This window comes from Protopterus annectens, chromosome 3.part0 (genome assembly GCF_019279795.1).
Source record: "Protopterus annectens isolate FY-2018-M chromosome 3.part0, PAN1.0, whole genome shotgun sequence".
Lineage (NCBI taxonomy): Eukaryota > Metazoa > Chordata > Ceratodontiformes > Protopteridae > Protopterus > Protopterus annectens.
In genome coordinates this window covers 833,313,638-833,340,242 of record NC_056731.1, presented here as the reverse complement: position 1 = coordinate 833,340,242, position 26,605 = coordinate 833,313,638, and the positions used below count along the sequence as shown (strand labels likewise).

General features: G+C 42.8%; 1 protein-coding gene across 1 annotated transcript in view; it reads right to left on the bottom strand.

The window, feature by feature from the left end:
* Nucleotides 1-26,605, bottom strand: part of ECI2 (enoyl-CoA delta isomerase 2) — a 390,640-nt gene that overhangs the window by 266,419 nt on the left and 97,616 nt on the right. The window contains exons 5-6 of the mRNA XM_044065169.1: nucleotides 6,502-6,602; nucleotides 1,760-1,771 (exon numbers count right to left, since the gene is read on the bottom strand). Coding sequence (XP_043921104.1) covers nucleotides 1,760-1,771; nucleotides 6,502-6,602 — 113 coding nt within the window. The remainder of the gene's footprint in view (nucleotides 1-1,759; nucleotides 1,772-6,501; nucleotides 6,603-26,605) is intronic.

The following is a 26,605-nucleotide window of genomic DNA, read 5'->3' as shown; positions in this document are numbered from 1 at the left end:
GTTTCCCATGGTATGTATAGCAGAAACGTATACAATGTCCTATCCATTTTGAAAGTCTGTTTTGAAATGGCTTTTCCCTGTGCTCCTGCAGCATATGCTACCAATAATTGCTCAGATTTCCTGAAAGCTTTGGTTTTGTCCAAGTAGAAGCGTAACTGCCTGTGAATGTCCAAAGAATGCAGTAGTCTCTCCCCTTTCTTCTGTGGTTTTGGATAAAAAGTTGGCAAGTGAATAGTTTGGTTTAGAGCCACACTTGATACCACCTTTGGCATAAACGTAGGATTAGTTCTTAAAGAAACCCTGTCCTGGTGGAAAATGAGGAAAGGTTCCACTGCCATTAGTGCCTGTAATTCTGAAACTCTTCGTGCTGATGTTATTGCCAGGGGCAGAGCAGTTTTCCAAGAGATATATTTTAATTCTGCTGTGTTAGCTGGCTCAAAAGGAGGTAAAGTTAATTTTTCCAAAACAAAGCTGAGGTCCCAATTTGGAGTAGGTGCTCTACGGGGCAGTCTTATGTTTTTAGCCCCTCTGAGGTACTGTTTTAGCAAAGGATTAGAGAAAATTGGTGGATCCGTGTTGTAATGAGCAGAGATGGCAGAGGCGTGGATCTTGATGGATGAAAAGGAGAGGCCTTTGTCCAGCATCTCAGTTAAATAGTGTAGTATCGGAGGAATGTTTGGAACAAGAGGGTCAAGGCTGTGAGCCTGGTTCCAGGCACAGAATCTCTTCCATTTATCCAAATAGGTTTTCCTGGTACTAGGCCTTCTGACCTCCAGAATGACATCCATAACAGCTTTGGAGAGAGGTATTGCTTGCTTGACTAAGGAATTTTCCATGCAACTAGGTTTAAGGTCTTTAGCTGGCTGTGAAGTATCTGATTGTTGTGCTGAGTCAGCAGATGTGGGATTTGAGGCAAAATCCAGGGTGGTTCTTGTGCTAAGTTCTTTAAGATTGGGTACCAGTGCTGGCGTGGCCAGTCTGGTGCAATCAGGACCATCTTTGGATCTTCTTGCCTGGCTTTTAGGAGTACCTTTGGAAGGAGAGGTAGTGGTGGGAAAGCGTATACTTATAGGTTTTTCCAGCTGAATGAGAGAGCATCCACTTTCCATGCTTGTGGATGGTAACTCCTTGTGCAGAATTTCTGTAGCTGGCAGTTCAGTGGGGATGCAAACAGATCTATGTCCGGGCTCCACCATTTCTGTGTTATCATTCTGAATATTTGTGGATTCAATTCCCATTCGTGGGGATCCATGATGTTTCTGCTTAAGTCGTCTGCCAGTGTGTTTTTCTCTCCTGGCAGGAATTGTACTCGCAGATGAACTTGATAGTTTAGAGCTGTGTTCCACAAGGTCATGGCTTGTCTGCAGAGGGGGTAGGAGTGAGTGCCCCCTTGCTTGTTTATGCATACCACATAACTGTGGTGTTGTCTGTCTTTAGTAATAGTTGTCTTGGATGCAGCAGGTCCTTGAAAGCTATAAGGGCATTTTGTACAGCTAGCATCTCTTTTTGATTGATGTGAAAATGCCTTTGTTCTGCGGGCCACTTGCCCTGAATACATTTTCCTGCCATGTGTGCTCCCCAGGCGTAATCCGATGCATCTGTTGTCAGTGTTTGCCTGGCTGTGGGTTGAGTAAATGGCTGTCCCTTGTTGAGGTGACAAGCTTGTGCCCACCATCGAAACTCCCGTTGAAGGCAAGGAATTAGTGGTATAACTGTTTCCAAACTTTGACAGTGTTGAGACCATACACTCTTTAGGTACCACTGTAGTTTCCTCATATGTAGTCTGCCATATGGAATTAGTAGTATGCAAGATGCCATGTAACCCAAGGCCTGCAGAATTTTTCTTGCAGGGAGTTGGGTCTTTTTGTTGCCATCAATTGAAAGTATTGAGTCGGTTGTCCTTGCTTGTCTGGCGTGCGATAAGCCATCTGGGCCGTTGTGGTCAAGCTGGCACCCAGGAATATGATCTCTTGTGAGGGCACTAGTTTTGATTTCTTTTCGTTTACTGTGTACCCCAGGCAACTTAATAACTTTTTTATTTACAAACGCCAGACGCTTTAGAAGAATGTCCTTGCTCTCTGCTTGAATCAGGCAGTCGTCCAGGTACGGATAAATTTGAATTCCTTTATGTCTGCAAAATGCAATTACTGGTGCCAGGCACTTTGTGAAGACCCTGGGCGCAGTAGATAAGCCAAAGCGCAGTGCAGAGAATTGATAGTGCATTGAACCAGCTATGAATCTGAGGTATCTTCTGCAGTTTTGTCTGATAGAGACATGCAGGTATGCCTCCTTGAGGTCCAAGGTCACGAGCCAAGCTTTCTTGCCCAGCATGGGAAGAAGCTGCTGTAGTGTCAACATTTTGAATTTTGGAACATCCAGGTAAGTGTTTAGAGAAGAAAGATCCAGAATAGGCCTCCAGGCTTTGTCCTTTCTGGGAACCGAAAAGAGTCTCGAGTAAAATCCTTGTCCTTGCTCCTGTGGTGGTACCTTTTGAATAGCTCTCATGTCCATGAGTGCTGTAATTTGTTTTTGAGCCTCTGCCCGTTGATTTAGTGGCAGATCTGGCATTCCTTTTAACCTTGAAAGACTGTGAAAGTGGAACCTGTAACCTTGAGAAACAATGTTGAGAACCCATTTGTCTTTGGTGATCCAATGCCAGTTGTGATAGAAAAGTGCCAGTTTTCCTCCCAAGAGGGCTGCCAACAGAGCTGTTTGGCAGCTGTAGTGGAAGTCATTGAGGCTGCTTTTTATATGGTTGGGGCCTGTCTTCCCCTTCTTTCTGGCCTGGTGCACCCCATTGTCGAGGCCTGTAAGGATCTTGTGGTTGACCTCTACCTCTTGGACGTCTGTATCTGCCCCTTTGAGGTCTGTCTGCAACTGGAAAGGACCAATTCTTTGTTGGCCAATTTCTGCTAAATCGAGGAGGCTGAACCTGTAAGAAATCCTTCACCGTTTGCATAGATTTTGCCTTATCCTCCATTTTCTTTAATACCTCTTATGCCTTAACTCCAAACAACACATCCTGCTGCAAAGGTGCATCCAATTATTTTGCTTTAACATGAACTGGTAACGTATATTCTTTTAACCAAGCATGTCTTCTAATGACACAGCCTGTAACTGCTTCTCTACAGGAGGCCTCTAAAGAATCAAAACCACATTGCAAAGTATGTTTTCCCACTTGTTCAGCTGCATGCAATAAATCCTGCATTTCTTTAAAATTAGGAGGATCTGAATCTGGAAGCATTTTTTTCTTTCAACTGAGACATCAAAAATTGCTGATATTTTAGCATGTGAAACTGGCAATTTAAGGCTCTCATTGCTAAAGTTGCAGACGTATATACTTTCTTTCCCCATTTGTCTAATGCTCTGGAATCTCTGTCAGAGGGAACTGGGTTTTTTGCTGATGAGGCTTTAATCCCTTTGGGTCCCTGAGAAATAGTTTCAGGGTCAGCAACAGGGCTTTTATACAGAAATTTGTGTGAGTCAGGGACTCTGTAGTATCTGTCAGGTTTAACTGGGGCTGGAGGTAAGGAATCAGGATTTAAGCTGTATTCAGTATACACATCATCCACAATATCTAACACTGGCAGAATAGCAAGGGGTCTGTGTTGCAGTAATAAAAGGAAGTCTCTGAGCCTTTTCTTGGATTCTGAGTAATCCTGGCCTTCCCAATGGAAATGCTCCCTCATGGCATGTAAGGTTTCCCCAAAGGAGTAGTCCTCAGGCGGAGAGGCTGACGGAATTGATTCCTCAGCATCAGAATCCTCATAAGGGGGTAAAGAATATCCTAGGTCTGAGGATGAATCTGAAGGAATGGACACCTGGTCAGATGAGTCATAGTCTGCATTCTGTCTGGGCCTTTTATCAGGAGGGGGATGGGACCCCCTGCTCAGAGTGATTAGGTCTTCGGCCATTTTGAGCATTTGTATCTTAGGCATGGAGGCCTGTCCTGGAGAATGCTGTATTTGTTTCTTTGTTTTTAAAGGAGGCTTAGACTTAGCAGAGGGTTTAATGCTTAACTGAGTAGGTCTGAAGACAACCTCTGAAGCTGCGGGTTGCTCAGCTACTGTGGATCCCTCTGAAGGGTTAGTTTCTGTAGGCTGAAAAACTTGAGCGTCCGAAGGCCCAGCTATCTCCACGTGGGAGTCGCAGGCAGCCTGTGGTTCTGCAGACGTGATCGCTAGGGGCTACGAAGGTGCCTCGCTGAAAACCGGAGAATCAGTGACCGGCCTAGAAGAGGCTTCGTCGTCAGTTTTGGGCCTCGGATGCCTAACCTTGTCTTTGCGCTTTTTATGTATTCTGGTCATCGGAAGTTCTGATGGCATGGTGTAATTCAATTTTCTGCCAAAATAATGTCGGGCAAAAATCAAACAGACGCTTAATAGTGCGCTTGTCAAACCTAGCACAAAACCGACAACCAGTGACGTCGTGGTCTGGGCCTAGCCATGGGATACAATAGGAATGGAAATCCTTATGAGGTATTTGCTTCCCACAAGAAATACAGTTATTAACTTTTACTGACATCTGTCTGAGGCAAGAAAAAGTTTCCCCAACGGGGTACTTAGCTTTGTAGAAGACGTTGGTTTTTGGATTCGGAATGAAAATCTCAGGAGTCGACCGACCGGCACTTGCGAACTGCTTTTGCTTCGGGCACCACGCGGCAAGAAAGACTGAAGAAAATGGCATTGGCTGCATCTCATATACCCCTGTCGCACTGACATCAGGCAGGAGACGACAGCAACCGACGCCGGACCAAGACTTTGGAACTCAGGCCGACTGGGGAACCGCCTGACGGCAGGATAACCCAAGTGTAATGACTGCAGCAGTGTAACACGATGAACATCCTACAGAATCAATCAGTCTACCACAAGCACACTTGCTGAATCAAACCAAGGAGAAACAGAAGACTAGTAAACAAATATTTTTGATTTAATATTACAGGGATTTTCTCCACAGAAAATAGCAGTTCAGGTGCTATCATAACTTTCAGAATTTTCAGACTGAAGTAATGTGCTGATATCTGCAGAGGATCTAACATTTTAATGTGGGTGGCAGCATAAACACAGGAGAAAGTACAGCTGTGTAAAATCTTACCATAATGGTAGATGTCCTTGCCTTCACTGCTGCAATACTCTTAACAGATGGGATTCTCTGTTGTGGAAGCCAGAATCTCCAGCCAGTCTACCAAAGACTACTTGTTGCTTTTAAAGGATACACCGAATGTCACCCAAACTCTTCTTGTATAGCGTGGGGCACAAAGGTGATGTTCAGTTCTACCATAATCAACACGGAATGTCCCAGGAGAAACACAGTCCAAGAAACCCAAGAGGTAACCTGTACATCCAGGAAGGCAAAAGACTAACAAGATGGAGGGAGGGAGCAAATACTGCAGCAATGAAGGCAAGGACATCTACCGTTATGGTAAGATTTTGCACAACTGTACTATGTTCTTACATTCACTGCTGCAGTATTCTTAACAGATGGGAGAGTGCCAAAGCTCAGGAAGAAACTTGGGATGGGGAAGGCACAGAAGAGTCCCCTAAAAAGCCACGAAGAATGGCACTAGCAAAATCAGCCCTAGCTCTAGAGATACCATCCAGTTTGTAGTGCTTGGTAAAGGTATGCAGAAAACTCCAAGTAGCTGCCTAAAGAATAGTAGTAGTATCTAAACCCTTCAAAAAAGCACCTGAAAAAGCCACAGCTCTAGTAGAATGAGCCCTAACTGAAAAAGGAAGACTCTTGCCATGAAAAGTTTAACAAATGAAAATAACCTTAGAAATCCTAGAAAAATATTGGCTTGGATACAGCAATTCCCAAAGATCTAGGATGAGAAGAAACAAATACCTGATCAGACTTTTTAATAGCCTTAGTCTTATTCCAAATAAACCCTGAGTTGTCTATGCACATCCAAAGTATGCAGCACCCTCCCACCGTCAGATTGTGGACAGGAGAAAAAGTAGGCAGATTAATAGACTGATTCAGTGATAGCTCATTAACCACCTTTGGCATAAAAAGAAGAGTTAGTGCACAAGGACACCCTGTCCTCATGAAAGACCAAACAAGGAGGACAAGCCATAAAGGCCTGCAACTCAGACACTCGTCTGGCAGAAGTAAGAGCTAACAAAAGAAAAGTCTTCCAGGAACAATGTAGCATGGAGGCTCAAAAGAAGGAGTCCACTTCTCCAAAACAAAATTAAGATCCCATGGAGGAAGAACACGCTTTCTGGGAGGTCTAAAATTAAGGATGCCGGTAAAAAGATACGTTCAGACTGGCGGCAAATTATGGTAGGCCTGAATGTCACCTTTATGCTGTACACTATGCAGTAAGCATTTGGGCAACATTTGGCGTACCTTTTAAAAGCAACAAGTAGTCTTTGGTAGACTAGCCGGAAGTTCGGGTTACATAGCAGGGAATCCCATCTGTTAAGAATACTGCAGCAGTGAATGTAAGGACATCATTGCATTACTGTTATACTGAATGCTGAAAGACTGTTTACTTACTAGCAGTTCACCAGATTCCTCTGCTGCCTTCTTTACCCCTTCTGGTGGGATTTTAGTAAAATTGCTTAGATCATTTCCACTGCTATAATAATCACCACTCCCTATTGCAAAAAAAAATATATAAATACATTGGAGGTAAGGTCTTGAAGTCCTCTGTTGATTCACAAATGTACAGAACCAAAGATAAGCATACTTTGTATTTCCTAACCAAAAAAACAAACAAAAAAAAAAAAAAATATATATATATATATATATATATATATATATATATATATATATATTATGATTATCCTACATTTAATGCAACATGTGAGTTTTCATTCCTGAATAAAATATGTAAAGAAAACACAGTGGTTCTCATACCTGACAATGACAGTGAAATGAATGCCAATGATTATTGAGAGACAGAAAAATAAACACATTCAAATCAGGAAGAATGAACTTCTGTGGCACGTGTTGTGGAAAAACAGGAGAAACACAGCTTTAATCTTCTTGTCAGGGCTAACAATAATGCAAAATTTCAGTTTTTATGTTTGCCATCTTATGTCTTCCAATTACTACCTAGTAATTATTAGCAGCATCCTTTATCTACGTTTGTTGTTTATCTTTCGGCTTTTCCCGGTTAGGGGTTGCCACAGCGGATCTCCAGTCCGCTAATGATTGGCAGTAGGTTTTTTTACGGGTGCCAAGGTGCCAGCTCGACGCCCAACCTTCAGCGAAGGCACAATACTTGTAGTTAAAGTTAATCACTACAAATAACATAAAAAAAAAGCAATGAGTTATATGGTAGCTTAGATTTTAATGCACTAATGAACTACAAAGTAGGACATTCTAGGTAGAGCAGCAGTAATGAAAGAGTAAACAGTAACGGGCGAAGCGCTTATAACAAAAATGTAAAGAAACAGTCCTGATACATGTTCTCACCACATCCCAACACCTTGCATAGGGTCTTCTGCACTTTTAAATATTGCTTTGATTATCAGTGCTTGTATGAATTCTAGAGTACCCCATCTGCTTTTTTTCTTGTGAAATAAATCCACGAGGGCATTGCCAAACTACATATACATCAAATTATGTAATTTAGAGAATCTTTAACAGCGGCACCTTTCACAAGTACATGGTTTATTTCTTTTAACATACTGTTGGGGGAAATGTCCTCATTACAGGATTAGGGTGGCCTAATGGTTAAGGTGTTTGCCTTACAAACACAAGGTGCAGGGTTTGAGCCTCACAAGGGGTAATTGGCTAGGCTTAAAATGGCTTGCAAGGGCAGTTAGCTTAGTACTAACCTATGAACCTATGAACAAAAGGAATCCTACCAAATGAAAATATGCTGGTTACAATGATACTAAGAATCTTTGTACTATCCTGCCAAATTACATTGGTATACAATGTACCAAGAACACATTAACTTACAAAACTCATATGGAACAGCTGCAGCTTCAACTGTACCACCTTTATGTATGGTCATTTTTAGCTGAGTTGGAAAGTACAGTTGTGTACCTACCATAAATGTAGATGTTAGAGTGTATTCACTGTTGCAGTCATTACACTTGGATTATCCTGCTGGCAGGCGACCCGTAGTCGGCCCGAGTTCCAAAGTCTTGGTCCAGAGTCGGTTGCTGTCGCCTCTTCCCTGACGTCAGTGCTCCAGGGGTATAAAAGTTGCAACCGATGCCATTTTCTTCAGTTTTTCTTGCCCCAGATGTCAGGTGCCCCCAGATATGAAGGCTGTAAAGATAAAAGTATGCCAAACAACCATGCATATATCATAAAAACATATTCTTCTTCTAAAAGCAAATACACCACATAGGTTGTATAGAGTTGAGAAGTACAGAATAGTCCCAGCAAAGAGGGGTATGGTGAGTGGGTAACCTGGACTACAACAGTGAATACACTCTAACATCTACATTTATGGTAGGTACACAACTGTACTATTTTCATCGTGTTTCACTGTTGCAGTCATTACACTTGGGTAGAATCCCAAAGCTTAGGCAGGGTGGCTGGGTCTAGATTGGATTTGGTGAGGCTAACAAGCCCTGCAGAACTGCAGTGGCAAAGCCTGCTCTGGATGTGGAGTAGAGAGGTAGGTGGTAGTGCTTGGTAAAGGTGTGCACTGAGCTCCAGGTTGCAGCTTCTAATATGTCTTTGGTTGGTACCCCTCTGAGGAAAGCTGCTGAATTGGCTGCTGCTCTGGTAGAATGAGGCCTAATGTCCTTAGGCACAGATTTGCCATGTTGTGCATAACAGAAACGGATGCAGTGTCCTATCCATTTGGAGATTGTCTGCTTTGTAATAGGTTTTCCTTGTGATCCTGCAGCATATGCTACAAACAGTTGCTCAGTTTTTCTGAAAGCTTTTGTTTTGTCCAAGTAAAATCGTAGCTGCCTGTGAATATCCAAAGAGTGCAGAACTCTTTCCCCTTTATTCTGGGGATTTGGGTAAGAAAGTAGGCAAATGAATAGTTTGGTTTAAGGCCACATTGGAGACCACTTTTGGCATGAATGTTGGGTTCGTCCTTAGAGAAACCCTGTCCTGGTGAAAAATGAGGAAAGGTTCCACAGCCATCAATACCTGTAACTCTGAAACTCTTCTTGCTGAAGTTATTGCTAGGAGCAGAGCAGTTTTTCATGACAAGAATTTTAGATCAGCTGTGCTGGCTGGTTCAAAAGGAGGCGCTGTTAGTTTTTCTAAAACAAAATTGAGGTCCCAAGTAGGTACTGGTGCTCTCCTAGGGGGACTTGTATTCTTTGCCCCTCTGAGGTACTGTCGTAGTAGAGGATGTGAAAAAATAGGAGGATCCGTATTGTAATGAGCTGAAATGGCAGAGGCATGGATTTTAATAGAAGAAAAAGATAGGCCTTTGTCCAACATCTCAGTCAGGTATTGTAAAATCTGAGGCATACTAGGGACCAGTGGGTTGAGGCCTTGTGCCTGGTTCCAAGCACAGAATCTCTTCCATTTTTCCGCATAAGATTTCCTAGTGCTGGGTCTCCTGGCTTCCAAAATTACATCCATAACCGCTTTAGAGAGAGGTGCAGTCTGAGTGGCTACATTATCTGCCATGCTGCCAGATTTAAGGTTCTGAGTTGACTGTGCAGAATCTGATTGTTTAGCTGTGTCAGAAGATGAGGGATTCGAGGTAGAGGCCAAGGCGGGCCTTGGGACAAAATCTTTAGGATTGGGTACCAGTGCTGGCGTGGCCAGTCTGGTGCAATCAGGATGATTGCTGGCCTCTCGTCTGACTTTTAGAAGCACCTTGGTGAGAAGAGGCATTGGAGGGAAGGCATGTCAGATTTTTCCATTTGAAAGATAGAGCATCCGCTTTCCATGCTTGAGAGTGATAAGTCCTTGTGCAAAATTTCTGTAATTGGCAGTTGTGAGGGGAGGCAAATATATCTAGGTCTGGGCGTCCCCATTCCCTTGTTATCATGCTGAACACTTGTGGATTTAGTTTCCATTCGTGAGGATCCATGAGATTTCTGCTTAGTTCGTCTGCCAGCGTATTTTTTGTTCCTGGCAGGAATTGTGCATGCAGATGTACCTGGTATGTCAGTGCTGTGTTCCACAAAGTCATGGCTTGTCTGCATAGGGGGTAGGAATGGGTGCCCCCTTGCTTGTTTATGTACCACATAACTGTGGAATTGTCCGTCTTTATTAATAATTGTCCTGGATGTATTAGGTCCTTGAAGGCCGTCAGGGCATTCTGTACAGCTAGCATCTCTTTTTGATTGATGTGAAGATGCAGTTGTTCCTTGGGCCACGTGCCCTGAATACATTTTCCTGCCATATGTGCTCCCCAGGCATAATATGATGCATCAGTTGTTATTGTCTGCCTGGCTATATGTAAGGTGAAAGGTTGTCCCTTGTTGTGCTGACAGGCCTGTGGCCACCATCGAAACTCCTGTTGTAGGCAGGGAATCAAGGTTATGATTGTCTCTAGGCTGTGACAATGCAGAGTCCAAACACTTTTTAGATACCATTGTAGTTTCCTCATATGCAGTTTGGCATATGGGATTATTAGAATGCAAGATGCCATGAAACCCAGGGCCTGCAGAATTTTTCTTGCAGGGAGCTGGGTCTTTGTTGCCATCATTTGAAAGTAATGAGTCAGTTGCCTTTGTTTGTCTGGTGTGAGATAAGCCATCTGGGTAGTTGTATTCAAGCTTGCACCCAGGAATATTATTTCTTGAGAGGGCACTAGTTTTGATTTCTTTTCGTTTACTGTGTACCCTAAGCAAATTAGTAATCTTTTTACAAACTCCAGGTGCTTTAGAAGAATGTCCTTGCTCTCTGCTTGAATAAGGCGGTCGTCCAAGTAGGGATATATTTGAATTCTTTTTTGCCTGCAAAATGCAATTACTGGTGCCAGGCATTTTGTGAAATCCCTGGGCGCAGTAGATAAGCCAAAGGGCAGTGCAGAGAATTGATAATGCTTTGAGCCTGCTATAAATCTGTGGTATCTTCTGCACGATTGTCTGATTGGGACGTGCAGGTATGCCTCCTTGAGATCAAAAGTAACTAGCCAAGCCTCTTTGCCCAGCATGGGCAAGAGTTGTTGTAGTGTTAACATTTTGAATTTTGGAACATCCAGGAAAGTATTTAGGATTGACAGGTCCAGTATTGGTCTCCATGCTTTGTCCTTTCTGGGTACTAGGAAAAGTTGTGAGTAAAATCCTTGACCCTGTTCTTCTTGTGGGACATTTTGAATAGCTCCCATATCCATAAGAGCTGCAATCTGTTTTTGTGCCTCTGCCCATTGGTTTTGAGGCAGGTTTGGCATACCTTTTGGTTTTGGAAGCATGTGGAAGTGGAACCTGTACCCTTGAGAAACTATATTCAACACCCATTGGTCTTGGGTGATCATGTGCCAATTTTTTGAAAAAAGTGCTAGCTTTCCCCCTACGGGTGCTGTCAACTGGTAAGTACTTGGCATTTGCAGAGGGAAGTCTTTGTGACTGTTTTCTATAAGGTTGTGATTTGTCTTCTCCTTTGGGGGCTGAAGAACCCCATTGTTTAGGTCTGTAGGAGCCTTGGGGCCGAGATCTGCCTCTTGGGCATCTGTATCTGCCTCTTTGTGGCCTGTCTGACAATGGAAAGGACCAATTTTTTGAATTCCAGTTCCTGCTAAATCTAGGTGGCTGAAAGTACAGTTTTGTAGCTACCATAAATGTAGATGTTCGAGTGTTCACCCTGCTGTAGTCATCACACTTGGGTTATCCTGCCATCAGGTGGTCCCGCAGTCGGCCCAAATTCCAAAGTCTTGGTCCGGCGTCGGTTGCTGTCGCTTCTTCCCTGACGTCAGTGCGTCAGGGGTATACAAGAGGCATCAGACGCCATTTTCTTCAGTTTTTCTTGCCCCAGATGTCAGGTGCCCCCAAAAGGTAGGCAAAATTATATACACACACACACACACACACACACACACACACACACACACACACACACACACACACACACACACACACACACACACACAGCTATATAAAAATAAAACAAAACCCTTAGGTACAAGCAAATACACCACAGAGGTAGTATAGGATAAAGTGGTAGAGATAAGTTCAGCTAGTTCAGAGGGGATGGAGGGAGGGTAACCTGGACTGCAGCAGGGTAAACACTCGAACATCTACATTTATGGTAGGTACAAAACTGTACTATGTTCATCGTGTTACCCTGCTGCAGTTATCACACTTGGGTTGAATCCCAAAGCTAAGGAGGGGAGGTGGGGTCAAACAGGGTTAGAAGAGGCTAGTAGGCCATGCAAAACTGCAGTGGCAAAACCAGCTCTAGTCTTAGAGTAAAGAGGTAAGTGATAGTGTTTGGTGAAGGTAGCAGCTTCCAGAATATCCTTGGTTGGCACTCCCCTGAGAAAGGCTGCTGATGTAGCTGTAGCCCTGGTGGAGTGGGACCTAATGTTAGCAGGTACTGGTTTCCCATGACGTGTGTAGCAGAAACATATGCAATGTCCTATCCATTTAGAAATGGTCTGTTTTGAGATAGCTTTTCCTTGTGATCCTGTAGCATAGGCTACAAAGAGCTTGTCAGTTTTTCTGAAAGCCTTAGTTTTATCCAAGTAGTAACGTAATTGCCTGTGAATGTCCAAAATGTGCAGGAGTCTTTCTCCTTTGTTCTGGGGATTTGGGAAGAAGGTGGGCAAGTGAATAGTTTGGTTTAGGGCCACACTGGATACCACCTTTGGCATAAAGGAAGGATTAGTTCGTAGAGAAACTCTGTCTTGATGAAAAATGAGGAAAGGTTCGACTGCCATTAGTGCCTGTAGCTCTGAGACTCTTCTAGCTGAGGTTATTGCTAGTAGTAGGGCAGTTTTCCATGAAAGAAATTTTAAATCAGTTGAAAAAGCTGGTTCAAAGGGCGGCAGTGTAAGCTTCTCCAGGACAAAGTTGAGATCCCAAGTAGGTGTTGGAGCTCTCCTTGGCGGTCTTAAGTTCTTAGCCCCTCTGAGGCACTGTCTTGGGAGTGGATGTGAAAATAAAGGAGGATCCGTGCTGTAATGAGCTGAAATTGCTGAGGCGTGGACCTTAATAGATGAAAAGGAAAGTCCTTTGTGTAACATTTCAGTTAAATATTGTAGAATCTGAGGAATGTTCAGCTCCAGGGGATTTAGGCCTTTAGCCTGGTTCCAGGAGCAAAATCTTTTCCATTTGTCTGAATAGGTTTTCCTGGTGCTGGGCCTCCTGGCCTCCAGAATGACATCCATAACAGCTTTGGATAAAGGTGTTGGCTGGTTGTTTAGGTAATTTGCCATGCAGCCAGGTTTAAAGTCTTGAGCTGGCTGTGTAGAATCAGATTGTCTCGCTGGGTGAGCAGGTGAGGAATTTGTGACAAAATCCATGGTGGGCCCTGGGCCATGGTCCTTAAAATTGGATACCAATGTTGGCATGGCCAATCTGGTGCAACGAGAATCATTTGTCGCCGCTCTAATCAGACTTTCAGCAGTACCTTTGTTAGAAGAGGCAGTGGAGGGAAGGCATACACTATTAATGTTTTCCAACTGAATGAGAGAGCGTCCACTTTCCAAGCTAGTGGATGGAAGGTCCTTGTGCAAAATTTTTGAAGTTGGTGGTTGTGGGAGCTTGCAAACAGATCTATGTCTGGGCGTCCCCATTTCTGAGCTAGCATTGCAAATACTTGTGGATCTAGTTTCCATTCGTGTGGATCCATGATGTTTCTGCTTAGGTCGTCTGCCAATGTGTTTTTCTTTCCTGGCAGGAATTGTGCTTGTAATTGAACCTAGTAAGACAGTGCAGTGTTCCACAAGGTCATTGCTTGTCTGCATAGAGGGTAGGAATGTGTGCCCCCTTGCTTGTTTATGTACCACATAACTGTGGTGTTGTCTGTCCTTATTAGTAGATGTCCTGGGTGTAGAAGGTCCTTGAAAGCTGTTAGGGCATTCTGCACTGCTAGCATTTCTTTTTGATTGATATGCAGGTGTCTCTGATCTGTAGTCCATTTGCCCTGAATGCACTGTCCTGCCATGTGTGCTCCCCAGGCATAGTCCAATGCATCTGTTGTCATAGTTTGCCTGGCTGTGGGTAAGGTGAAAGGCTGACCCTTGTTGAAGTGACATGCCTGTGCCCACCATAGAAACTCTTGTTGAAGGCAGGTAATAAGTGGAATCATTGTTTCCAAGCTGTGGCTGTGCTGAGTCCATACACTTTTCAGGTACCATTGTAATTCCCTCATATGCAGTTTTGCAAATGGTATTAGTAGAATGCAAAATGCCATGAATCCCAAGGCCTGAAGAATTTTTCTTGCAGGGAGTTGGGTCTTTGTTGCCATTATTTTGAAATATTGAGACAGTTGTCGTTGTTTGTCTGGCGTGAGATAAGCCATCCGGGCCGTTGTATTCAAGCTGGCACCCAGGAATGTTATGTTTTGTGAGGGCACTAGTTTTGATTTCTTTCCGTTTACTGTGTACCCTAGGCAACTTAGAAGGTGTTTGACAAATGCCAGATGCTGTAAAAGAATGTCCTTGCTTTCTGCTTGAATAAGACAGTCATCCAGGTATGGGTAGATTTGAATTCCTCTTTGTCTGCAGTATGCAATTACTGGTGCCAGGTATTTTGTGAAGACCCTGGGCGCAGTAGATAAGCCAAAGGGCAGTGCAGAGAATTGATAATGCGTTGAACTTGCAATGAAGCGGAGGTATCTTCTGCAATTTTGTCTGATAGGGACATGCAGGTATGCCTCCTTGAGGTCCAAAGTGACTAGCCAAGCATTCTTGCCCAGCATGGGAAGAAGCTGCTGTAGTGTTGGCATCCTGAATTTTGGTACTTGCAGATAGGTGTTCAGAATTGAAAGATCCAGAATGGGTCTCCATGCTTTGTCCTTTCTTGGAACTAGGAAGAGTCTGGAGTAAAATCCTTGTCCCTGCTCCTGTGTAGGTACCTGTTGAATGGCTCTCATGTTCATGAGAGCTGTAATTTGTTTTTGTGCCTCTGCCCATTGATTTGGTGGCAGGTTTGGCATTCCTTTGATCCTTGGTAAGGTATGAAAGTGGAATCTGTATCCTTGAGAGACAATGTTTAGAACCCATTTGTCTTTTGTGATGATGTGCCAGTTGTCTGCAAAAAATGCTAGTTTTCCTCCCAAGGGTGTTGCCAGGAGGGAATTGCTTGGTAGTTTGAGGATGGAGTCATTGTATCTGCTTTCTGTTAGCTTGGGGCCTGTCTTCTCCTCCTTTCTGGGTAGCAGAACCCCATTGGCGAGGTTTGTAAGGGCCCTGTGACTGACCTCTGCCCCTTGGGCATCTGTATTTGCCCCTCTGTGATCTGTCTGAAGCTGGAAAGGACCAATTTTTTGTTGGCCAATTTCTGCTGAAGCGAGGGGGTTGTACCTGCAAGAAATCCTTGACCGTTTGCATAGATTTAGCCTTATCCTCCATTTTCTTTAAAACCTCTTCTGCTTTGACACCAAATAATACATCCTGTTGTAAAGGTGCATCTAATAATTTTGCTTTGACATGGTCAGGGAGGGTTTGCTCTTTTAACCAAGCATGTCTACGAATGACTGAGCCAGTAACAGCTGCTCTACAGGAAGCTTCCAGTGAATCAAATCCGCATTGTAAAGTATGCTTGCCCACCTGTTCAGCTGCATGCAACAGATCCTGCATTTCCTTGAACTCAGGCTGTTCCGAGTGTGTGCTCATTTTTTGTTTTAACTGAGACATCAGGAATTGTTGATATTTCAACATGTGAAACTGGCAATTTAATGCTCTCATAGCCAGAGTTGCATAGGTGTATATTTTCTTTCCCCATCTATCTAGGGCTCTGGAATCTCTTTCAGGGGGCACAGGATTTTTAGCCATAGAAGCCTTTGCTCCCTTAGGACCCTGGGATATGGTTTCTGGGTCAGCTACAGGGCGTTTATAAAGGAATTTGTGTGAGTCAGGTACTCTGTAGTATCTGTCTGGTTTGGCTGGAGCAGGAGGTAGAGAGTCTGGATTTAAACTAGACTCCAAGCAGACATCATCCACAATATCTAAAACAGGAGGAATAGCAAGAGGTCTGTGCTGGGGTAATAGAAGGAACTCTAGGAGCCTTTTCTTAGAATCTGAGTAATCCTGGCCTTCCCAGTGGAAATGTTCCCTCATGGTATGTAATGTTTCTCCAAAGGAGTAGTGTTCAGGGGGAGATGCTGAGGGAATAGAGTCTTCAGCATCAGAATCCTCATAAGGTGGAAAAGTGTAATCCTGTTCCTCAGAAGAATCTGAGGAGAGAGAAACCTGGTCAGAGGATGCATAATCCTCCTCTTGTCTTGGTCTTTTATCAGGAGGGGGATGGGAACCCCTGATAAGGGTAATTAAATCTTCAGCCATCTTAAGCATCTGTTTCTTAGGCATGGGGCCTTGACCTGTAGACTGATGAACAGTTTTCTTAGGTTTTAAAGGAGTTCTAAGTTTTGCATAAGATTTAATGGTGCGAGTAGTCGGTCTGAAGACACCTTCTGCAACCGAAGGTGTTTCCTCTGCACCAGTGTCTAAATCTGCTCCGGTGTCGGTAGATGGCTGCGTCGGCCTAGTAGACTCCGCTTGTGAGTCGACAGCTGTCTGGGGTTCCAGCTCTGTGGTCGTCTGGGGCTGTGTAGGCGCCTCACTGAAAACCGGAGAACCGGCGACAGGCCCAGCTGTGGCCTCGTGGTCTGGCTTATTCCTAGGCTGCCTGTCCTTATCCTTGCGTTTTTTAAGAATAGCGGTCGTCGGCTGCTCAGACGGCATGATATATTGAATTTCCTATCAAAATAATGCCGTGCGAAGTCAAAATGGCGTTTGATAGTGCCTTTATTAAACCTAGCGCAAAAACGACAACCTGTGATGTCGTGGTCTGGGCCTAGGCAAGGAATACAATAGGAATGGAAGTCCTTATGAGGTATTGGCTTCCCACAAGAAATGCAATTGTTAACTTTTTCTGACATCGGACTGAGGCAAGAAAATGTTCCCCAACGGGGTACTTAGCTTTATTGAAGACTTCGGACTGAAATTCAAATCGAAAATCTCAGGTGTCGGCCGACCGGCACTTGCAAACTGCTTCTGCTTCGGGCACCACGCGGCAAGAAAGACTGAAGAAAATGGCGTTGGATGCCTCTTATATACCCCTGACGCACTGACGTCAGGGATGAAGCGACAGCAACCGACGCCGGATCAAGACTTTGGAATTCAGGCCGACTGCGGGACCGCCTGACGGCAGGATAACCCAAGTGTGATGACTGCAGCAGGGTAACACGATGAACATCCTGTAAGAAATCTTTCACAGTTTGCATTGACTTTTGCCTTAACACCAAACAAAGTATCATGCTGTAGTGGAGCATCCAATAATTTCATTTTAACATGGTCAGGTAAACTTTGTTCTTTCAACCAAGCATGTCTTCAAATAACTGAGCCTGTAACTGTGGCTCTACAAGAAGCCTCTAATGAATCAAAACCGCATTGCAGAGTATGCTTTCCCACTTGTTCAACTGCATGCAATAAATCCTGAATTTCTTTACAGTCAGGACATTCTGTATTTGTAACCACTTTCTGCTTTAACAATGACAAGAGATACTGCTGATATTTAAACATGTGAAACTGACAGTTTAAAGCTCTTACAGCTAAAGTAGCAAAAGTGTAAACTTTTTCCCCCATCTGTCCAGAGCTCTGGAATCCCTATCTGAGGGGACAGGATTTTTGGTAGTGGAAGCTTTAACCCCTTTTGGGCCCTGAGAAATAGTTTCTGGGTCCACAGCGGGGTTTTTGTAAAGAAATTTATGAGAATCAGGGACCCTGTAGTACCTGTCTGGCTTTACTGGTGCAGGGGGTAAAGAATCTGGAGACAGACTGGATTCGGAAAAAACATCATCAACAATATCAAGCACAGGGGGGATAGCCAAGGGCCTGTGCTGAGGCAATAGAAGGAAATCTCTGAGCCTTTTCTTGGATTCTAAGTAATCCTGGCTCTCCCAATGGAAGTGTTCCCTCATGGTGTGCAGGGTTTCCCCAAAAGAGTAATCCTCAGGCGGTGAGGCTGAAGGAATGGACTCTTCAGCATCAGAGTCCTCATAGGGAGGGAGAGAATAGCCCTGGTCAGAGGAAGAATCAGAAGAAATGGAAGCCTGATCAGAGGAATCATAATCAGTGTCTTGCCTAGGCCTTTTGTCAGGAGGGGGATGGAGCCCCTGATTAAAGTAATAAGGTCTTCGGACATTTTAAGCATCTGTTTCTTGGGCATGGATGACTGTTCTGGAGAATGCTGCACTTGTTTCTTTGTCTTTAATGGTGTTTTTGACTTTGCCTTTGCTGCTGTAGTAGCTTTAATTGTAAGCTGTGAAGGTCTGAAAACACCATCAGAAGTCGGTGCCTGCTCAGCAGCTCCGGACCCATCTGAGGGTATATTTTCCGTAGTCCCAATACCTTGAGTTTCCACAGGCCTTGGTGTCTCCACGTGGCTGTCGGTTGCGGCCTGTGGCTCTGAGGTAGCGGGTGTCAGGGGCTGTGAAAGTGCCTCACTGAGAACCGGAGACTGGCCTAGAAGAGGTTTCGTTGTCGGTTTTGGACCTTGGATGCCTGTCTTTTTCTTCGTCTTTGCATTTGTTTTTACATTCCGGTCGTTGGTTGTTCCGACAGCATTATGTAATTAAATCGTCGTCCAAAATAATGTAAAGCAAAATCAAACCGACGTTTAATAGTGCGTTTATTAAATCTAACACAAAACCGACAACTAGTGACGTCGTGGTCAGGGCCTAGGCAAGGAATGCAGTAAGAGTGGAAGTCCTTATGAGGTATTTGCTTCCCACAAGAAATACAATTATTAACTTTTACTGACATGGAGCAAGAAAAAGTTTCCCCAATGGGGTACTTAGCTTTACTGAAGACTTTGGTTCTGAAATTTAATTTTGAAAATCTCAGGAGTCGACCGACTGGCACTTGCGAACTGATTATGCTTCGGGCACCGCGCGGCAAGAAAGACTGAAGAAAATGGTGCCGGTTGCAACTTTTATACCCCTGGCGCACTGACGTCAGGGAAGAGGCGACAGCAACCAACGCCGGACCAAGACTTTGGAACTCGGGCCGACTATGGGTCGCCTGCCAGCAGGATAACCCAAGTGTAAGGACTGCAACAGTGAAACACGACGAACATCACATTTGTTTTCCGAAACAGATCCATACCTAAAACATATTAATTACTGTGGACTGGGTAGTGAGTCTGTGTTACAATAGTGGCTGCTGCAGTAATTCAGTTGGCATTTTTTAATGTTAATGCCTTACAAAGTACAATCTCAAACCCTACACTGAAGAGTTTAATTCTACTAATGAACGTGATAAATCCTAACGCACTAAGGAAATAAATGCCATAAAATGGTTATAAAATATTCCCAAACATGGAAGATAGATTGCATGCTACTAATCATCATGCCATTTCACTCTTCTCCCCCTGCAGTTAGTAAAAGGTCATGGCTATCCTGTCCATGATCTATCACTGTGGTGTATGCACCAATATATCATGCTTAGAGTCATCATATTTCAGCATTTAATAGAAAAATCTTGTCAGTTTATGAAGGCTCACCAAGACTAGCATGCCCCCCAACACCTGAACCTAAATCTGTGGACAACATATGCTGTCCAAGCAGGCTATATACCGCTTTTAACAAAGTTGGGGGGAGGGCAAGAATAACTGTGGAAACAGATGACACAATTCAGTCCCTGAATGGCAATCTGAGCATTGGCAGATGCTTACACTGACTACAATTACCACTCTTTAAACTGAATTAAAAAAAAGATTAATAAAATAATCAGGACAAGGAAGAAAGGTGACTACTTTGTAAGTCCATGAGGTCAAACAGTAAACAGACTGCTTTTTAATGGAAAAGCAATGTATTTGTACAGCGGGAGTGGTACAAGTGTCCCAGATACAAACGGTAACAATCATAATGTACTGCAGGTCGTATGACAAGATCATGGGGACAAATAGTGACATGTCAAAAGCTTCTTTCAGTGCAATATAAAATGTACAGCATAACAAGCATCTGTCAATGACAAATGCTGGCTTGCGCTGAATATGAACTGTCACAATAATGGTTAAGACATGGGGCCAAATAAGGCGGGAGAATGAAGCACCTGGTAAAGCAAATAGTAGCATGAGGTAGCTCATAAATGCAAGGTAAACAGTATTGTGCAAGTGAATTTACCGTAACAGTAGATGTTCGAATGATTGCTGCTACGGCAGCCTAAGCTATAACTGGTTATATCCTGCACAGAGTATAATAGCCAACCACCATCCAAAACTTCAGGGCACCTTCAGAGAGCCCAAACACTTAGCCAGCTTGAACTAAACTGACAAAAAAAAAAACCTCAGGTTTGACCATTAGAAAGTAAAAAATGCATGTCCACACCCTGACAAAAACAGAAACAAAATAAGGGGGATGGAGGGAGGGAGCAGCTTACACAACTGTACTATGGTTTCTCATTATGATCACAAAGAAACAAAAGTGACGTACTAAACTACAGTGTGGAACCATAAAAGTGGCCTGAAGTGCTGCTTTGGATGTTTTTATAATTATGCTCACTGCTGCAGTAGCCTAAGGTACACATGCAGATTACCATACCACAAAGGAACTGGGAGGAGGAGGAGGAAGAAAGGTCCAGCAGCCCCTGCAGAATGTTTCTAGCAAAGACTGTCCTAGATCTGCAGAAGGAATCTGGTTTACATTGCTTTGTAAAAGTATGTACAAAGGACTAAGCTGCTGCTTCGAGAGACCAACCCTTTCCAAAAAGCCAAGATGAAGGCAAGGGCCTGGCAGAGTGAGCCATGACCCTGCCTGGAATAGTTTTGTTGTGGTGGGACAAAAATTAATGGCCTGAATCAACCATTTGAAAACAATCTGCTTCAACACATGTTCACTTCTTACGAAGGTTAGAAGAAATGACAAACTGATTAGAAGTTCTGACAGATTGTTTTCTGTCAACATAGTACCAGAATTGTCTGGGGACATCCAATGTATGAAGTATCCTTTCCTCCCTTGTTTTCAGATTCCGGACAGAAGACAGGGAAATAGACAGATTGGCTTACAGTAAACTCAAATATCACTTTAGACATAAAGCAAGGATTAGTTCTCAAAGAAACCCTAACTTTGTGGAAAATGAGAGAAGGCTGACCCACAATGACAGCTTGCAACTCAAGTACTCTTCTTGCAAAAGTCAGAGCAATGAGTAAAGCTGTTTCCCATGTTAAGAACCTCAAGTCACCATGATACGCTGGTTCAAATGGAGCAGGTATAACTTTCTGTAACACAAAATTAAAATCCTAATGAGGAGCCACTGGTTTTTGAGGAACCTTCTTATGTGGAACCCCATTTAAAAACATTTTAACACGAGACTGCATTGAAAGAGGGGGTTCATGGGCAGATATGCTCAAATGGCTGATTAATGAACCTTGACTGAGGCGTAAGATAGGTCTTAGGATAGTAACTCACATAAATACTGTAAAACCAGATAAACACTAGCCCTAAACGGGTGGTAGTTCTTTTGTTGGCACCAACTAGAAAACATTTCCCCATTTGCTAATATATGACTTTCTAGTAGCTGGCATTTTTGCCACAATTAATACCTCCTGCACATTCTCAGAAAACAGGTGCCCAAAATTTATTAAGAAGCCATCACCCAGTCAGTCAACTGAAGTTGTTTGGGGTCTGAAAGTAACACCACTGATCTTGAGTAAGTAAAGCCAGTCTGCAATGAAGTTTGTGATAACTGTCCCAGACCAATTCCTAAAGGACAACCACTGTTACCAGAGTCAGAAGGGAGTCACCAAAATGACCTCTGAAGTTTCCTTCAGCAGTACCTTGGAAATAATGGAAAATATAGATCATCATAAAGGAACATTCCAGTTCGAGGAAAAGAAAAGACATCTGTCTTCTAGGCCTTTTTGCAAGAAGTCCTGCAAAAGAATTTTGTCAACTGATTGTTTAGAGAGAAGGCAAAAAGGTCTACCTGAGGTATTCCCTACAGATGAATGCAATTTTGGAAGACCCATAATTTAGTTTCTATTTGTGAGGGTCTGCTCTTGTCCTGCTCAGCCTGGCACACCGTTTTGCTCTGCAAAATGCAAGACGCATTTTTGCAAGATGCCTGTAGAGTGTGTGTGTGTGTGTGTGTGTGTGTGTGTGTGTGTGTGTGTGTGTGTGTGTGTGTGTGTGTGTGTGTGTGTGTGTGTGCTATAAAGCTATACCTTATGCTAACATGGCTAGTCTTTCTAGAGTAAGCAAAGCCTGCGGCGTCTGTTGTGGCTGACTGCTTACCAGCAGGAGGGGAGACTGAAGTCTGAGTGGAAAACCCCAGAAATAGATCAACATATAGATATATTTTCCATGGAAGAAATGCTCTTTGTAATGAGGTGTCCAGCAGGCACCACAGAAAAACAATGCCATGTGGAGGAGTCAATAAAGACCTTTGAATGTTCATTTGTAATCCCAGCCTGTGTAGGAGATCCCTTAGCTAAGACAGAGATTCCTGACACTTTGAAAAAGACTATGCAAAGATAAGAAAGCCATCCAAATATAGAAAAATGTGGCTATCCTGTACTCTGCTATGGAATGCCACAGGAGCTAGACACTTTCTGGACACTAAGAGCAGTGGATAGCCCCCAAGGGTAAGGCACAGATCTGATAAGTTTGTGCGTGTTTGGATCACATTCAGAAAAGTACAGCTGAGCAAGCTGCATTTATCCATAACAGATGTTTGAATTCTTCACTCTGACTACTAATTGGCTAATACTGAGGAGGAAAATCAGCAGTCAAATTGAAACTTTCTTCAGGACTTACTTGCCCTTGCAATGAGAGAAGAGCCTAACATCCTAAGATAACCAACCAAACAGCAATAAAACATAGAAAGGTGAAAGAAGGAACCCTATGTTATATCCCAACTACAACTATATACTAGAGGAGGAGAAGGGAGGGTGCGTGCACCTACTGAAGCAGTGAATAATTAAAAAAAAAAGTTGTATTCTTACCATAACATTCCATCTGTGTTGTCGATCTTCATCTATTCTTGACTCTTTGGTGTAGTCTGTTTCAATCCTCTGAATTGGTCAGGCCATTATACAGCTCGCGCCAGCCAAAAATCACATGAGCTAATACTCTACCCACAATGCTCCTCTCCAATTCACCTCAGATTGAGTTTGCAGACTTATAAAATGCCAGAAGAACCATAAGCAAATATGAAGAAGCCATGTCCAAGGCACCCAGGACAAATGCTCCCTCCTCCAGAAATTCACAGGACAGGGAAGGAAAGCAAGATGCAAAGAATAGATGAAGATTGACAACGCAGATGAAACGTTATGGTAAGAACATAACTTCTTTATCTGATGCTATCAATCTTCATCTATTCTTGACTCTTGGGACAAAGTCCCCAGCTACTTTAGATTCTAGGTAGCCCTATGGAAGGATATTCCTGAGAACCACAGAACTAAAGGAAGCTCTTCTCCTGGAGACCAGATCTAATTTGTAATGAGTGATAAAGGTATGTGGAGTAGCCCAATTTGCTGTTGCACATATTTCATTCATGGATACCTTGGTATGGAAAACAGCTGAACTGGCCATTGATCTGGTGGAAAGCGCTCTCACAGGCACAAGTAACTTGAGATTCTTTTTATTATATATGTAATTGATACAATCTCTTGGCCATTTTGACAAGGTAACTTTGGAAACAGATTTCCCTAAAGTTGGACTGGAATACGATACAAACAACTGTTCTGATTTTCTAAATTATTTCGTTCTGTTGAGATAGAAATGTAATTATCTGTGAACATCCAGCAAATGTGGGCAATATTTGCCTTTGTTGGAAAAATTGGGGAAGAAAACAGGCAAGTCTATGGTCTGATTAATGTTGGACTCTGAGACTACCTTCAGAAGAAAGGATGGCTTGGTTCTGAGTGAAACTATATCCTTGTGGAAAATTAACTAAGGGAATTTTCAGCATAAAGCCTGCATCTCAGAAACTCGTCTTGCGGAAGTTATAGCTATGAGGAAAAACGTTTTCTTACAGTTAGACAAAAGCAGGTGACAGGAAAAGTTGTTTACTCTAACTGCAACTCGTCCGGCTTAGTATATTTGGTAACCTGCGGGGCTTGTGACGGATTCTACATTGGTAAAACAGAAAGACAGTTAAAACGTAGAATCTATGAACACATGAATGATGTGAAAAATAAAAATTATAAAAATGCATTGTTTAAGCACACACTGGAATGTGTGGGAGCCAATTTTAGTTTTTTTTGTTACTGAGGCAGTTTCCAGGAAAGTAAGAGGGGGAGCCTGGGAAACTAAACTGGAGTACAGGGAAACCTATTGATTTGGAGGCTAATAGGTACCCTGGTCTTAATGCCAATATCTCACTGGTTCCATTATTAAAGTTAAGGTCTGCTAAGCTCTAACTGGTAGTTTATATACATTTTCCACCTTTTTGTACATGTTTTAGCACTGTACTTTATTTTAATTACATTTGATATCTTGGAGCATGTGTTAACATTTTTAAATAGTAACCTGTTTTGTGTGTGTTTTTATATTTTTAATGATGTCAGTAACACAGTATACCTTTAAAAGTTTATTGGCATTTAATTGAATGTGTAAGGGTATATAAGGGGTGGTCTATTCCTAATTGGAATTTATCTGATGAAGTCTGGGAGGTACTCGGACGAAAACGCATTTTCTACTTTGTGAAGCAGTAATATTTTTGTTTATTTTACGGAATTAAACACCATTTTACTGTACTTGTCCTTCCTGCGTTTCCAGCTTGTTGGTTTCTTAGTATTGTACACTGGAGCAGCCTTTTCATTTTGTGTGAGTTGTGTTTTTCATGGAGGGATCGGAAGGGCAGATCAGTGGTGGGACCCAAATGGATGGTCCTCAAGGGTCGGACATTGATGATTTTCGTAAAATAGTGGGTCAATTGACCCAGTTGGTTGATTTACTAACTCCAATAAGTGAAGGACTTTCGGTTTTGCTTTCTAACATTTCTCCTCCATGTAACCAGGAAGTAGAAGCATGTAGTGGATTGCAGCAATGGATTGCAGCAATGTGGTACAGCTTCCTCTTATCAACCACATAATGGTGGAGTGCATAACGGTAGTGAAACTGTTCGTTCTCAGACAGAAACATATGAAAGGACATCTACATTGTTAAGGAGTTAACGGAACACTAATTTGGAATCTGAGAATGCTACGGGTTCGGTCAACCATGAACTGGAACATTCACAAGAGGACTCAAGTGTGTGGCTGCAACATAAGCCTGCTTTTCAACGTTCTAATATAGGAAGTGCCAGCGAACGGACTACTGACTCTTACAGCAGCAGTTTGAACAAATTATATGACGCCTTATCAAGGTATAAGACTTCGTTACTGGACAATTTATATCTAAGGGAATGCATAAAATCAGGTGTAGTACCGAAAGGTCTACGGATATATAAATACCTCAATAATGTTAAAATATGTTCTGATTTTTATGAGTTACTGACCATTTTCGATAATTGTGGATTTGAAATTTTGAAAGCTTTTATTAAAAACAACGAACGAGAAATGTCTAGTTTGCAGGAGCATATTGATCATTTGAACAATGTTTTAACCAAGGACCTTATGCTTGGGGTGGAAAGTGAGAAGAATAAATATTACGATTTAAGACACAGTTGAGCAATGTGATGAAATTCTGAAAAGGAAATATAAAAAAATGGAGAGAGCCTTAGGGAATATCAAGAGGGCAGACAGTATCCTCCACCAAAAGGGTATTCTAATATGGTACACAATGGGAGGAAATGGTAATGTAGTGGCAGGAGTACATAACTCTGAACACTGTAACCAGGAATGTTACAATAATCAACAAAATGGACAAGGTTCTCTGGTACAGGAGCACAGTGATATTGGTAGGAACCATACATCACCAAGTAGATCTGAAAGAATAAGAAACAGAATAACCATTTTTACAGGGATCGTGGGTACCAGAAGTGAGGAGGGTACAGGGAATATGTCAGATAGACTCGGCCGTTGAGACAAATTCCATTATTCAACAAGATCAAAATGTTTTTAGTGTAGCTGGCTTTAACATATTTAATTACAGCAGTTTGGTCATTACTATGGACTTTTTTAGTCTATTCATGAAGGGCTTCAAATTCATTCCAATAAATAAGAGTAACCTTACTCAGGTTAATTTGGATGTTAAAATGTTTGTTAGAAAGCTCAATATGGAAAACCTATTCGGAAAGAAATTGAATTTAAATGATCAAACGGCCCCAAAAAAATCTAGTACATTTAACCCTCCATTGCACCCCCAGTTAAAAAAAAAAAAAAAAAAACACAAAATGGTTTTAGAAAGAGAAATTAGAAAAACGTATTCAGCGCCTTCTGTGTGGAATCTACATGTCCACCCTGCGGTCGAGTGGTGTTTGAAAGACATGTGTAGAATGGGCGTGCCTTTGTTGAAGGTTGGGCGTCGAGCTGGCACCTCGGCACCCATTAAAAAATGTACTGCCAATCATTAGCAGACCGGAGTTCCACTGTGGTGACCCCTAACTAGGAAAAGCCGAAAGAAAAACAACATTCAGGTAATAAAATCAAGTACAACTTGACTG